Below are 13,874 nucleotides of genomic sequence, written 5' to 3' on the forward strand. Positions count from 1 at the left end.
GAGCGAGAGAGAGAGCGAGAGAGAGAGAGAGAGAGAGAGAGAGAGCGAGAGAGAGAGCGAGAGAGAGAGAGAGAGAGAGCGAGAGAGAGAGCGAGAGAGAGAGAGAGAATAGGATTATCAAAAATTTATCGCATCCAGAGTAAACGTTTGTGTTTACATAACATATGTCTGTGTACTCTGCACATATTCATTTTGTATTTTTAATCACATACAGTACACATATATGCATTTACTTATATATATATATATATATACTGTAAAATATAATTTAAATGATAGCTAAATCAATACATGTATATATTTTGTAAATACTTGCATATAAATACTAAATGAATATGTACAGTAAACAGACGACATTATGCAAACACAAACTGTTATTCTGGATGTGATCACTGGTTTGACAGCTCTAGTATTTGTGTTGTGATTGATGCTGGTTCAGGGTTATTTTGTGGGACGCCAATAATAGATATTTCCCGGTTTATAGACAAGACATAAGACTAGTTTCAGACTAATATGAATGTATGGGCTGTCTTTACTATAAAAGAAATGGCCCTAACTTATCTTCAAATGTATCAGTGCCATTGTTTTGTCCTAAGATGTACGCCATGAATAATAAAACAAATTTAAAGTGACTTAAATATCTTAAATTAACTGAGAAACAAGTCTTGGGCCAGTAGGTTTTATTCTGGTGTCTGTGGGCTCTGGAAAAGCTTGTGTATGGCACCGACCGCCGGTGAAAGCTCTGTGTTTTAGGTCAGATGTGTCCTTGAGTTCACATCACACATACGATGAAGAGAAAACTTCTGCTTCCTCTGAAGGGAAATGGGGTCACTCTCAAAACATCACTCCCGTCTATTTCTTCCAACATACTGAACTGAATGAATGAAGGAATCTCCTCATTGACTCCACACTTGTCTTTCAGTCTGGAAGACTTTGATCAGTCATATTCTTCTGAAGTCAAGGCTTCTCTGGTGTGCAGGAGGTGGACAGGAATGTGTTTTTCTCCCGCGTGTGCCTTGTAATTAAAGTGTTGAGCAGCAGACAAACACTGTGATGTGTGTGAACGCAGCTGGAGCTGAGGGGAAATCCTGCTGCCTCAACATTATTCCACTCCATCATGACATCAAAGTTTGTGTGTCTGTGTTTGTGTGACATGTCCGAGCCTGGTCACATGAACTGCCTGTGAAACACATCACGCACACACAAACACGCACACATGCATACGCACGCGCACAAACAAACACACATACGCACACACACACGCACACACACACAGTGTGTTATCTATCAGTGTCTTTTGTTTGTGTAGGTGTTAAAGCAGCGGCAGTCAGAGGAAACACATCAGCATCCGCTCATTGTTCCTCATCTCCAGCTTCTGGAATCATTCTGTTTACTCACATTCAGCTCGGAATCATATCCAGTTACTCTTCAACTGAGCAGAGGACCTTTTACTCCATATGAAGAGCATGTTTGTGATTATCTTTCTGTCATCATTTATTCTCTCTCATCTGTTCGTGAGTCTGTCTTCAGTGGAACACAACAGGAGATATTTTGAGAAACATCTCAGGGGTTTTGTGTTCACACAATGGAAGTCAATGGAGTTGAGTGTTGTTTGATGATCAACATTCTTCAAAATATCTTCTGTCGTGTTCTGAAGAAGACGGGTTTGAGTAAACGATGACACTGTCACATTGAGTTGATGGTTATTCTAGAGTAGGTGTTCAGTGCTGAAGGATCACTTTAACACTGCCAAAGAGAAAAATGGAAATGAGTTGATCTCTTATTTCTTGAGTTAAATTCTCAACTCTGTTTTGTAGGTTGAGGCCACATCACATGTGCAAGAGATGGCAGATGGTTTAGTGGTCATAGAGAGATAACTAAGAGCAGACAACAGAAGCTGAAGTGATTTCTGCTGCTTTACTAACATCAGCACTTCCACCACAATAACCCGAAGATATTCACACACATCTCACGTGTGCACGACACCACCACATTTACAAAATAAGCCAAAGACACATCAAAACGAAGACATAATACTGTGGAAAAACAGCCAAAAACCCATCACAGGAATCTCTCTTTATGAATCACGTCCATCACTTCATCCTGTGGAACTGAATTCATTTACTGTGATGAGACATGTGTATTAAAGTCCATGTAAAGACACTCGATCATCATCCTCATGGTGTGCTTTAGAGAAAGAGACTCAGCTGTGTGTCTGTCAACAACTCACCGGAGAGAAAGTCGCTATATTACACAACACATGATCTGGTTCAACAGCTAGACAGTGTTAAAGCGGGTTAGGGGCGATTGGAGTGTTTTGATGATGAAGTAGACAGAGTATGGAGGACGGTGGTGACCTGTAAATAACATCATGAGACCTGAAGCATGTGATTCTTCAGTGTTTTCAAATGACAGAGCTGGAGCTGAACAATGAGTCCATAGTGTCTTGATGAAGGATGTACCATCAGGACCACAGCGTGACGTCATCTCATATTTCTCAAGTTGATGTTGCATTGCATTCATCTGTAGTTAATGTTGGAGGTGTGTGTGGTGCTCAACAGGGTGTAACACTCTCATCGTGTCTTTTTCTTTGTTGTATTTTACACTGTACAGCACTCCCGGGGTTTTGAAAGGGAAATGAATATGAGTGAAAGTGAGTCATCTCGGGGGATTCAAGTACATGTTTGACATCTGGCAGATGCTGTTTGCTCACCTGCCCTTCATCTCTGAGACGTCTGCTGTCAGATAGACCTCTAGAAGACGTCTGTAAGATGTGTATGATTTGGATTGGATGTACAGCAGCTCTTTCTAAGATGTTTTCCAGATCTTTAGCAGACATCTTTCAGATGTACCTGTGCTATCTGGGTCTCGACTCTTTTCAACCAAACATAGTTTAAACGTAGATTTCTTTATATTATGAACATGTACACAAACATAAAAACATGGAAGGAAATATGAGAGAATGGAAACAAGTTTGTAGTTGATCTGACTCGGTATGGGCTGAACACCGGTTTCAAGGTATACCGAGGTTTGAAGTGTATTGTGTCTAGTTGAAACGTTGTTTTTGTATACGCAGACATTTGTAGACACTTTTAGTGTTGTAGTAGTAAATACCGAGACATCGTGAAACCGTGGTATATTTGTATGAAGGTTATTATACCGCCAAAATCTCATAGCGGCCCGTGTCTATATCTGACACAATGGACGACTTGTTTCATTTCCCATCAGTGTAAAGCAGTTTTCCCATCATGCTTCTGATTCATTGGCCACTAGAAAGACTTTAACTTAGCGTGAAGTGACAGTGTTGACATTAAAGTGCGTAATATCGCGTGAATAAAAGAGTTTCGTCATGTTTCATAAACGTGCGCGCGCTCCCTGGTATGACTTTGAAAGACACACATTACATTGAAGCCCAAAGTTTATCAACAACAAACTCTGATGTTTGATCTGTAGAAGTACAACATACAAACAAACATTGTGAAGAAGTGAAGTTTTGTCTTACCCGTCGGCTGAAGTGTTTCTGCGCTGTAATGATGAAGATTATAATCCAGATAGATGTGTTATTGTTGTTTTATGTGATAGCTGTAGGGTTCGCCGCCGCTGTACGGACTCATGTATGGGCGTTATTGCTGCAGATCTTATGCTATAATGGGTGGTCCTGCAATATTCCCACCCATGAAACTACGTCATGTTGAAGTTCACGAGCTCGTCTGCTGCATTTAGAGCCGTAAAACACATATCCAGTGTCCCAGACCTCCAGAAATACACTTTATAAAACAAGCATGCGTGTCCATGACTGACGTGGAATGTTGTTTATAATAGAACTACACGAAAACTACACAATGGCAGAAACTAAAGATATAATGACACTTTTATTCGGACAGTGTTTGATATTCTCCGCGTGCAGCTGGACGTCACTGCTAACACAGTTTTGTGTGAGGAAGAAAATAGCAAGCCGGCGTAAGTGCTGTCGTTTGCTTTTGATGCGACAGATGGCGCTGATGTCTTGAGCGACTGTCTGATCCAGCAGTAGCAGTGAAGAAGAAGAATGTTTCCGGTCTGTAGCTGACCCGGGATCAGCGTCACCGCATCCGAAGGCTTCACGAGTGCTGCTGTCGTTGACTGTAGCTGATCCAGTGACAGCCTGACGGAGATCAGCAGCGCGAGCGCGTTCACCTTCAGGCGGATCATCGACATCATGGCGTCTGCGACGAGAATCATCCAGAGACTGAGGAACTATCTGTCCGGGGTCAGTGTGTGTTTATCAGCTCAAAGTGTGTGTGTGCGCGCCATCATAAACACATGTAACATGCGTGTACCCTTCTGCTTTCTCACAGCATGATCTCCAGTCTAAACTACAACTGCGATACACGGAACTCGCTAAGAGGTACAACAGCAGACATGCCTTGAATTGATGAAAATGCCTTTCGAGTTCATTGTCTTAAAACAAAAGTGATTTTTTTTTATTTTGTTAAGATAATATATTTCCTTAAGCTGAACTAATGTCTTCCATCAGGTGACCAGATTTCATTTAACCGGGACGTTTTCTAGTTAAAATTGAAATCTTTTTTTATTGTTCCACATAACTATTCATGTGTTTGTGTACAATTCCAATAGTTTACAATAGTTTAATATTGTTTGCAGATCAAACTGGTTTTAATTTAAAGTTGACCGAACCTCTATGGACAAATAGTGATCACTAACTAATGATCAAAACAGTTTTATTCATTAACACAAAACGTGACAAATAATACTGTAGTTACCATTTTTAACATCCTCGAATTGTATTTAATATGTTTACAAGTTGTATACAGTCAGTTATTAAAACTTGAGCTTTCTATGTTTGTGCTTGTTGAGATGGACCTTTACATTACGCGTTTTATTGGCATGTTAGGCTGGTTTTGAGCACACGTGTCTTTTCTGCGGATGTAATGTTTGTCGTGTAGATAAATGTTTGTATTTGTTTATATCGATGTGTACGCATGTGTGGGCATCACTGGATCAGCGCTGGGAAGAAATCATTCTGTGTCGTGACGACGGAAAGTTTCAAAACAATCCAGCCCTGTCCTGACCCTGTTATATATTGACTTTCCTTTAACGTGACTAGTTAGTACCTTGATCCGATAACTTTTACCGTCTAGTCTTTTGATCAGAACTTGACGGCGTCGCGTCATAAGTGTAGCTTACAGCTCCCTCTGCTGGTGTACACGATCACTACACGGTTGTTTGGTGATGGGGTTTTTCAGTGTGTTTTCTGGTTGTTTTAAACGGAGACAGCTCCAGTCCGGGACAGAACACCAAAAAACGGGGACGTGTGGTCACATTAATCTTACATATTCTATACATTTGCATTGAGTCTTTAAGCAGATCTATAATATTTTAATATGGGTTAATGACATGCCAATACATACAGTTTCCATTTGTGTGTGTATATAGTATGTTTTATCATACAAATACTTTTTATTTACATTTGCATTAATTTCAGATATTACATTATTTGGTGAAAAGTCTTTAATGAAGAATAAATAACCAGTCAATGATGAGTGTGAACAAGATGAATGAATGAATGAATGAATGAGGTTATTTTCTTCAAAGCTTTGCTCCTGGCCTACAAGACCAACACCGGGTCTGCACCATCGTATCTCCACTCGCTAATGCAGATCTATGTTCCTGCCAGATCACTGCAGTCTGCAAAGGAAACAACGACTAGTGGTACCATCCCAAAAAGGAAAAAAGTCACTCTCCCGTACCTTCACTGGATCTGTTCCACATTGGTGGAATGATCTACCAGCTGCTACAAGATCAGCAGACTCGGTTGCCATCTTTAAAAAACACCTGAAAACACATCTCTTCCGTCAACACGTCGCTGATTGATTTATCCTAATTCTTTTCCCTTTCTTTCTTCCTTATTCAAAAATAAATAAAATAAAATACTAACCTCACTATTCTTAGCTTTGTATACTGTTTAATGGACTAGTTTTGATGCACTCATGTATTTTGTTGCCTATGTTGTTATAATGGCTTCCAGTGTTTCCTCATCTGTAAGTCGCTTTGGATAAAAGCGTCTGCTAAATGACTAAATCGAAATGTACATTTTATTGATGGCAGGACTCAACCGCCTCCCAAACTCCCTGTTGGACCCAGTCATAAGTTTGCAAATAACTACTACTGTCAGAGAGATGGACGGCGAGAGTCTGGTCCAGCAACAGTGGTCATGTCTTCTCAGAAAACCCTAACAGCTGGAAGGTCAGTTGCAATCATAATAAGTCCATGTGAATAGAAATGATCATGAACTAGAAATGAGCAGTCACTAGAATCATTTAGACGAATGAGAAGTATCAGGACGCTTGTGCTTGTTTTGTATTATTATTGTTGACGTGTGACTGTACAGCCCAACCCTGATGTTGAAGGTTCCAGCAGCCAATAAACTCAATTCATACTGTCTCTGTGATACGTTTCATCTGTTCATGTCTGCTGGGAAAGCTTTGCAGTTTCTTTCAGCTTAAAGTGCTTTAGTTTCTGACATAAATCTGTCTTTTCATGTGTTCACAGTGATGCTCCTGGAAAGCCCAAAGTGCCGGTTATACCTGGACCGCAGTTAAAGGAGCTTCCGCTGAGCGCTGACTAGATTCAGGGCTCTAATCTAGGGCACTGTTAATGTATTTAATAAACTTGTGTATAACTCATAATAAAAAACAATGTGTACATTGCAGAAACATGGTCTGTGAGTGTACTTTTCATTTCAGGATTAATGGAAGAATGTTTATGTGACGCTCTGTTAGATTTGTTCTTCATCAAGTGTACTTTTCAATAAAATCCTTCATTATTATAAAATCATCAAACGCATGTGATGAGATCATAAAGTTTGTTTCAAGCTAAAAACTTTTTGTTTGCATGTTGGAGCAAAACGTGACCGCACCGAGCGCTCCAATTCCTCCCTCCTGTTTTAATAGCAGTGTGTGTGTCAGTATGGGCCAATCTACACATGCAACATGAATAAGAGTTGTTATAATGACACTAATACATCCCTTCATCAATGAACTGTTTCTTATGTTTGGGCAGTTTGAAAGAGTTTCTAAAAGAAGAGATAGATGTGATTCCTGTTAAAGAGACGCAGCGGGCCATGTTCTGCTGTCCTCTTCAGAAACAGATCATGTTGTGAAGGAGGACATTTGCTCTGTGAGCGCTGAGTGAGTTTGGGATAAGAGAAAGTCTCTTTGGGGTGGTGTCCTGTATAGGGATTCGTCTTTAAATACATCAGTGCTTTTATTATGACTTCAAATGCACAAAAGAGATGTTTTTTTTTCTAATGCATGTTTGTAGAAACGATTTAAATGTCCCAAACTAGGGCTAGTCCCGATTGAATGTCATCCCCTCCGAGAAACCACCTCTTAAATGTTGCCGCAGATATAGAAATAACAGTTTTTTTCATTCCAAGTTATATCAATGTAACTTCAGTTGGGTTGTTTTGAGTAAGTCTTAATAAAGCATGATTTATGATAGGAAGTTCTCTTTTTTTTGCAGGGGAACCTTGAAATGATAGTTTCGTGACTGAACCGAATGCAGAGTTTTGGCCCTGCGCTGTGCCCGTAGCGTGTCCTCTCTGCTCTGCCGTAGTGACGTCACGCGTGTTTGAACTGCTCTCGCGTGGTGCTCGTGAGCGGACATCTGTAGTTTATATTTATAGTTTAAAGTGTGAGCGCGGTCATGAACGTCCAGCCATCAAACCCCAACAATCCCATCGTGTTCTTTGACGTCACCATCGGCGGACAGGTATGTGAACGTTGACAAAGCATAGAAAAAAAATCATGTACAACTGATCTCCTGTAAAAGGGAAGAGAGCAAATAATAATAACAACAACAATAATAACTTTAAGTAAAGAGAAACACAAGTAATGCAGAAATCACTTTTACTTTTAACTAAAGAACTGAATAATTACAATTCAACAATATGTACGTTCAAGTGAATCTTGTGTAAATGTAATATAATATATTTTCTTATATATATATATTTATTGAATGTTCACGTGTCCCTCTTGCAGTTATATTTGCACACTCAGTTGTTTTTCATTTGAACTGCAGTTTGTAAAATGGGTAAATATGTTGTTAATTTTGGGATAGTATTGACTTCTGATGTTTTGGGCATTCAGACTGCAGTGAGAACAGAACCTCTCCTCCGGCCCGTCTCGATGGCTGAACTGTGATCACAGAGTCTGTAGTTTATCAGTGATTTTCTCAGTTTCACACCGGTCACTGTCATCAGGGAGTTTGCAAAGATAAAATCTGGATTAAGTGCCGTTTAACATTCAAGTTTATGTTGGTTTTGAATGATGTTTTTCCAGTGTGTGATGTGATGTTGTGTGATGTCTTTGTCTGTGGGTCGGTCAGTATCAACTGACACAGAGGACTCTGCTAATCGTAGCTCTTGGTCTTTCAGGGCTTTATAATGGTATGTGTTTGGAGGTATGTGTAATGGTATAGAGGAGGCCGTAGAAGGAGGGGAGCCCGTAGAAGAGGCCGTAGTAGGAGAGGGTTCATGCCTCGGTCGTTGTTCGGGTCCAGTTTATCTCCGTTCTTATAAATGGGACTGATGAGGCCCTGATTCCAGATCGGGAACCGGCGAACATAAAAGGACTTTTAATTATTAAAAGCAACGCAAATAGACGGGCGACTGCCGGCGACACACAAACCATAACAAAAGCAGGCCTGGTCCTCTCTCACTGACGGTCCGGTTGCTCGTCCTCTTATGCTCCCAATCTCCTCGGTGATACGAGACCGGTGCGCATACAGCTGACACTCGTCATCACTCACGCACCGGCCTCGCATCCCGGCTCTCATCCCGCCTACCTCACTACAACGTTAAATGTTTTTTATTCATTTGATTTTAAATTGATCATTCTTGTGTTTTTTAAACTATCTGAAGACATCGTTACTTTTTGATAACAGTTTGTTTTACAATTAGTTCCATGGGACTAGAGTGTTACAAATATAACACCTATTTGGTGGTAGCATGTTCCACATACGTATAAAATGTACATACAAAGAGTGTGTCATTCTCACTGAACTTATTTACTTCGTCAGGTTACTTTAACATGTTTGTAACTTTATCAGGATTTATTTGCAGTTGTACTTGTAAATTTGAAACACAAGACATGGTTGGTGATTGTTACTTTTGCTGTTTGTGTAACGGGTGCAAACTAGTGAAGAGCTGTGCAGTGTGTAAGCCTCACTCCCCGACCAACAGAGACGCTCCAGCGACAGACGCTAGATACTGCGGTCTTTAGCCTCCTCGTTAGAGCGCCCGTCTCCCATTCGGACCGACGTCGGTTTGAAGCCCGCGGAGAGCGGGGCGAGTGGGGCCGGCTACATTTGCACTATTTTTGCCACTGTTGCACCATGAGAGTCTAAAGAAATACAGAAACTTTATTTACATTTTAAACTTGTAATTGATTTTAATTATTATTGTGTAATTGTTTGTGTGTGATGTTATTCAGCACAGTCACTGAACACAACTTAAACATAACATAATCTGAGATTTTACAGAAGAAAATAATGTATAATAATAATAGATCTAAATGTATATATATATATTATTTTCATTGCTATCGTTATCGCAATAAATGGCTGAAATTAGCGGGATACATTTTTTAGGCCATATCGCCCATCCCTAACAGAACATCATTAAAGAGTTTCAGGATCACCAGTGTAAAGTGTTCATCTGTGTGTTTCAGCATCTCATTTAAGAGGCCGTCGACACCACAGGCTTTCTTAGATTCCAGTGCTCTCAATCTCTCTTCTAATTCCTTCATTGTTATGGGGAAATCTAAAGGGTTTTGATTTGCTTTAATTGATCTTTCCAATTTTGTTTAATGATTTCGTTTTGGTTGTTATTTTCAATCTCAATTGAGCTATATCATTCTTGGAAATGATTTTTCCATATCTCTCCATCTTGGATTCCCAGATCTTCTTGGTTTGGTTTGTGTAATAATTTCCATTTATTCCAGAATTTAATGATTTTTCAATTTCTTCAATCTGGTCCTGCATAAATTTAGCTTTTTTATGTCGGAGAGTGGCTTTATATTGTCTCAATGCCTCACAGTATTGAAGACGGAGTTCCTGATTTTGTGGTTGTCTGTGTTTTTGGTTAGATAAAGTTCTAAGTTTTTTTCTTAGAACCCCACAATCTGAATCAAACCATTTGTCAGTGTCCGGTTTCTTTTTCTTTGTTTTGGTGCGTGTCAGATCACTTTTTTTGTGCTACTTTGTAGAAGATCTTTCACTTCCTGGTTAATGCCAAGTTGATTTTTAGGGTATTGATGCATTTGAAATGAAAGCAAGAGAGATTGTATTTCTGTGCATCTGATGGCACTGGTGTAATTTGTGTCCATTTGAATGATGTTATTTTGTTCATTGGACAGTGTTTCCTGATAGTGTTGGTTATTGTTTCAGATTGTTTGATATAGAGTGTGATTTGGCTGTGGTCTGAGAAAGGTTTTAAAGGTTTGACTGTGAATGCTCTCAAAGATGAAAGGTCCAGGTCTGTGACTGCATAGTCTACTGTACTGCTACCAAGACCTGAGCTGTATGTGTAATGACCGAAAGAATCCCCTCTTAATCTGCCTTTAATAATGTATAAATCTAAACTTCGGCAGAGCTGCAGCAGCTGCTTTCCATGAGAGTTCACTATTTTATCACAGTTTAGTCTGGGTGGATAAGAACGATAACATGTGTTATTATTGCCAGTAATGAATCGGGTGCCGTGTGAATCTATGAAATCTAATTCTACACCGGTCCTAGAGTTCAGATGTTTGAAGAGATGCTGTAGCTGTAGTGACCTCAGTGGGTGAAAGAAGAACAGGTCAATAACAATCATGGCAGAAGCAGACAGTTTTTAATCATGATATGTTGTGGTTTTGATGAACACACACACACACCTGAGGGAGGGAGGGAGGGAGAGAGAGAAAAAACGAAGGACATTTGTATTGTCCGAGTTCTCCTTTTATCCAGTCCCCGTCATACAAAGTGGTCGTGTGCCAGGATACACATCCCTTATTTAGGCACTACACATCGTGACATACATCTTCTCCCTAAACATACACAGATCTCACAAAGCATTTGAACCAAGATGGAGATAAGACTCCAGCTGTCAGTCTACTCAACACTTTCCACTGAGTCACAGAGCTCAAGTCTGAAGACCGGACCGGTTCAGTAAGATGTTGTGAACACAGGTGTAGTTGTGTCTGACAGATGGAGTGTGCACACAGACTCTGAGCCTTTGCTCAAATGCCAGTAAACACTCCACTGACAGATGTCGTCCGGGACGTTTAAGAAAGGTCCAGCCCTGTCGCACCGACACCAAAGGGCCGCGCCAGCTAGAGCGCTGTTGACACAGGCCATCCACAGGAGATTGACGCTGGCGTACGCCGGCACACCCAAACCCACCAGATCACATGCCACACATATGAACAGATACGGCGTCCATGTCATGGCAAAACCTAGAGTTAGACTCACAAACAGAGACGGAGAATGATCTCCACGTCCCCCGAGCGGACCGTAAAACACGTATAGACCTTTCCCAAGATCCGCACAATCCGACATTTGATTTGCTCTTCTGATCCAGCCAATCAGCTTCTTGAGATGTAGCAGAAGGACGACGCCCACCACGACAGACAACTCTGCGCAGAAGTGAGACACAACCTTAGATCCATGTACACGGCACACGAGGATCTTCATGTCTTTATATTTGTTGATTTCTACGGGACGAGCGTCAGTGTAGCGGTAGGAGCACATGCACGCTGATGCCCACAGAAGAGCAACAGTGATGCAGTAAACAACAGTCCTGCGCTTACACCTGCGCCCCGCCTCCAGCATGGGGTATGTAGCGTAGTCGAGCTCCGCCGCCATGATGATGGGCAGAGGCAGAATGGTGTAGACGGTGGAAGTGTGTGCCAGGATGAGACACATGGAGGAGGAGGTGGATTCTCTGAACAGCCACACGTATAAGACACTGCTGGCCAGCATCACATCAGCCACGTACATGGAGATGCTGAAGAGCCCCAGGAGCGATCTGTGTATACTGCTCATCCAAAAGAACAAAACCAGTGTGTTGAGCGTGGACTTTAGTGCTCAGAATGATGAGATACTGAAGAGTCTCGTCATGAAAAAAGTTCCCGCCGGAGCCCAGAGACGACAGCGCGCCCATCACCACCATCATCATCATCATCAACGTGTGCTCGCTCTGAAAACACAAAAGAACAGAGAAATTCATTCCCCTAAAAGCACTTTGGACATGTGTTTTATGTTTCTAGTGCAAAAAGGAGTCATGATGCTGTCGTTTATGATCAGTTAAAACCAGAAAAAAATCATCAGAGTCGGTTAATCAGACGATTTCTTCTCTACGTTTCTTCTTATGTTTCAAATGAAATTCAGAAAATAAAGTGTTCTTGTTATTTACTTTAAGTTTCATTTTTTATTTATTTTCATTTAGTTCAGTGTTCAAGGGTTCAAGGCTTAATCATCTCCAAGGTAGCGAGCGAACATTACCCAATATCAGGAACAACACAAAGAGAAAATGAATATGGCATTAAAGAAGTAAGAAAAGCAATAGCAGCTGGAACAAAAGAGTTCTTAAATCTATAGAGATCTTTACTCAAAACCCCCTGACTTTTATACAGATCACTTCTGTTACTCCGAGAACAACAAAGCAGTTTAACATACAATTCCCGTCACCGTCACTGACCCTTCTCATAAACCTGTTATCAACATATAAAGCTTCCTGTAAAATAATAATAGTATGTTGTTCATAAACATAATCCTGTGACACGTATATCAATCTACACATGTGAAACACATACAGTTCATACATGATAACTTTATGCTTTTTAAATGCATGTCTATGGAAGTGCTGAAAGAATTTTTGTACCGTGTGAAATCTTGAAAGCGCTAATATAAGAAGAGGTCGATCAGAATGAAGAGCGCGCTGTGTGTCATGATATCCTGTCCGTGTGAGGAAAAAAGTATTTTGTCCGTCGAGCAGAACTTTCTTTCATCCACACCTCTTTACTGCTTCCCTTTTCACTGTCCAATCAAGCACTGCCTGTCCATGTGACATCATCATCAGGGTGTATTTCTCGTATTGCCTGTTTTGCAAGTTTCACAGCTGGCATGTGGATGAAAAATTGACCAGTGTCTTTTAATATTTATGACAGGTGCTGCTGTATCATTTCACTAAAGATAGAAAGCTTTATGAATACATGAGAGCAAAACCACTGCAATGAACTGTTTCGTCGTATTTTTCTATAAAGAAGAAAGAGGAAGATCTTTTGACATTGTTATTATTTTGATTGGTGACGTGTGTATTTGATCCCTCATGTTGTCTGTCAGGTCCTGTTTAGGAGTGTATGTGTCACAGGTTTTTCTCTTGTTTAACGTGATTGTGTTTTTGTGGTATAAACACAAATCCTCCTTCACCCGAGTTGCCGTGTAAACAACAGTATAACACAAAGACAACATCCAGTTCATATCTGACCGTTACGAATGAGCAGTCTACACTAAACATCTTTAGGTCATGTGAAGACACACAGACAGATCATACCTGCGATGATGAAGCACGTCTTCTAGTGTGAGAATACAGTATCTCCCGTCGTCATCATTGTACGGTCATTGCACCAGAGCTGTGTTGGGTTTATGAGACGCTCGCTGTCTTTTCTCAGAACGGTTAGCCCTCGGTTCCCTCGGTCACGTGAAGCGGTGACAACTCGCAGATCGCACGCTTCATTCATTAAACAAACACAAACGTGTGTGTTTGTTTCTTTACATGTAGGCTATATATATGCATCTGGAAGACATTTGTACTCCCCGAGAGTCAAACCTGT

At 40.7% G+C, this 13,874-nt stretch overlaps 2 protein-coding genes across 2 annotated transcripts; one reads left to right on the plus strand and one right to left on the minus strand.

Moving 5' to 3' along the window:
• The first annotated feature begins 3,321 nt into the window (after positions 1 to 3,321).
• Positions 3,322 to 7,501, plus strand: ndufa7 (NADH:ubiquinone oxidoreductase subunit A7). The gene is made up of 4 exons (XM_079488418.1): positions 3,322 to 4,249; positions 4,338 to 4,387; positions 6,109 to 6,246; positions 6,553 to 7,501. The coding sequence occupies exons 1-4, from the start codon at positions 4,199 to 4,201 to the stop codon at positions 6,626 to 6,628; spliced, it is 315 nt and encodes a 104-aa protein (XP_079344544.1). The 5' UTR covers positions 3,322 to 4,198; the 3' UTR covers positions 6,629 to 7,501.
• A 2,729-nt stretch (positions 7,502 to 10,230) lies between these two features.
• On the minus strand, positions 10,231 to 13,027 carry LOC306890992 (putative G-protein coupled receptor 160). Its single transcript, XM_079488417.1, has 2 exons — positions 12,923 to 13,027; positions 10,231 to 12,238 (listed from the first exon to the last, which is right to left on the minus strand). Exon 2 carries the CDS (start codon positions 12,082 to 12,084, stop codon positions 11,206 to 11,208), a length of 879 nt encoding a protein of 292 aa, XP_079344543.1. The 5' UTR covers positions 12,085 to 12,238; positions 12,923 to 13,027; the 3' UTR covers positions 10,231 to 11,205.
• Positions 13,028 to 13,874: the final 847 nt, after the last annotated feature.

This window comes from Barbatula barbatula (assembly GCF_947034865.1).
Source record: "Barbatula barbatula genome assembly, contig: scaffold_214, whole genome shotgun sequence".
Lineage (NCBI taxonomy): Eukaryota > Metazoa > Chordata > Actinopteri > Cypriniformes > Nemacheilidae > Barbatula > Barbatula barbatula.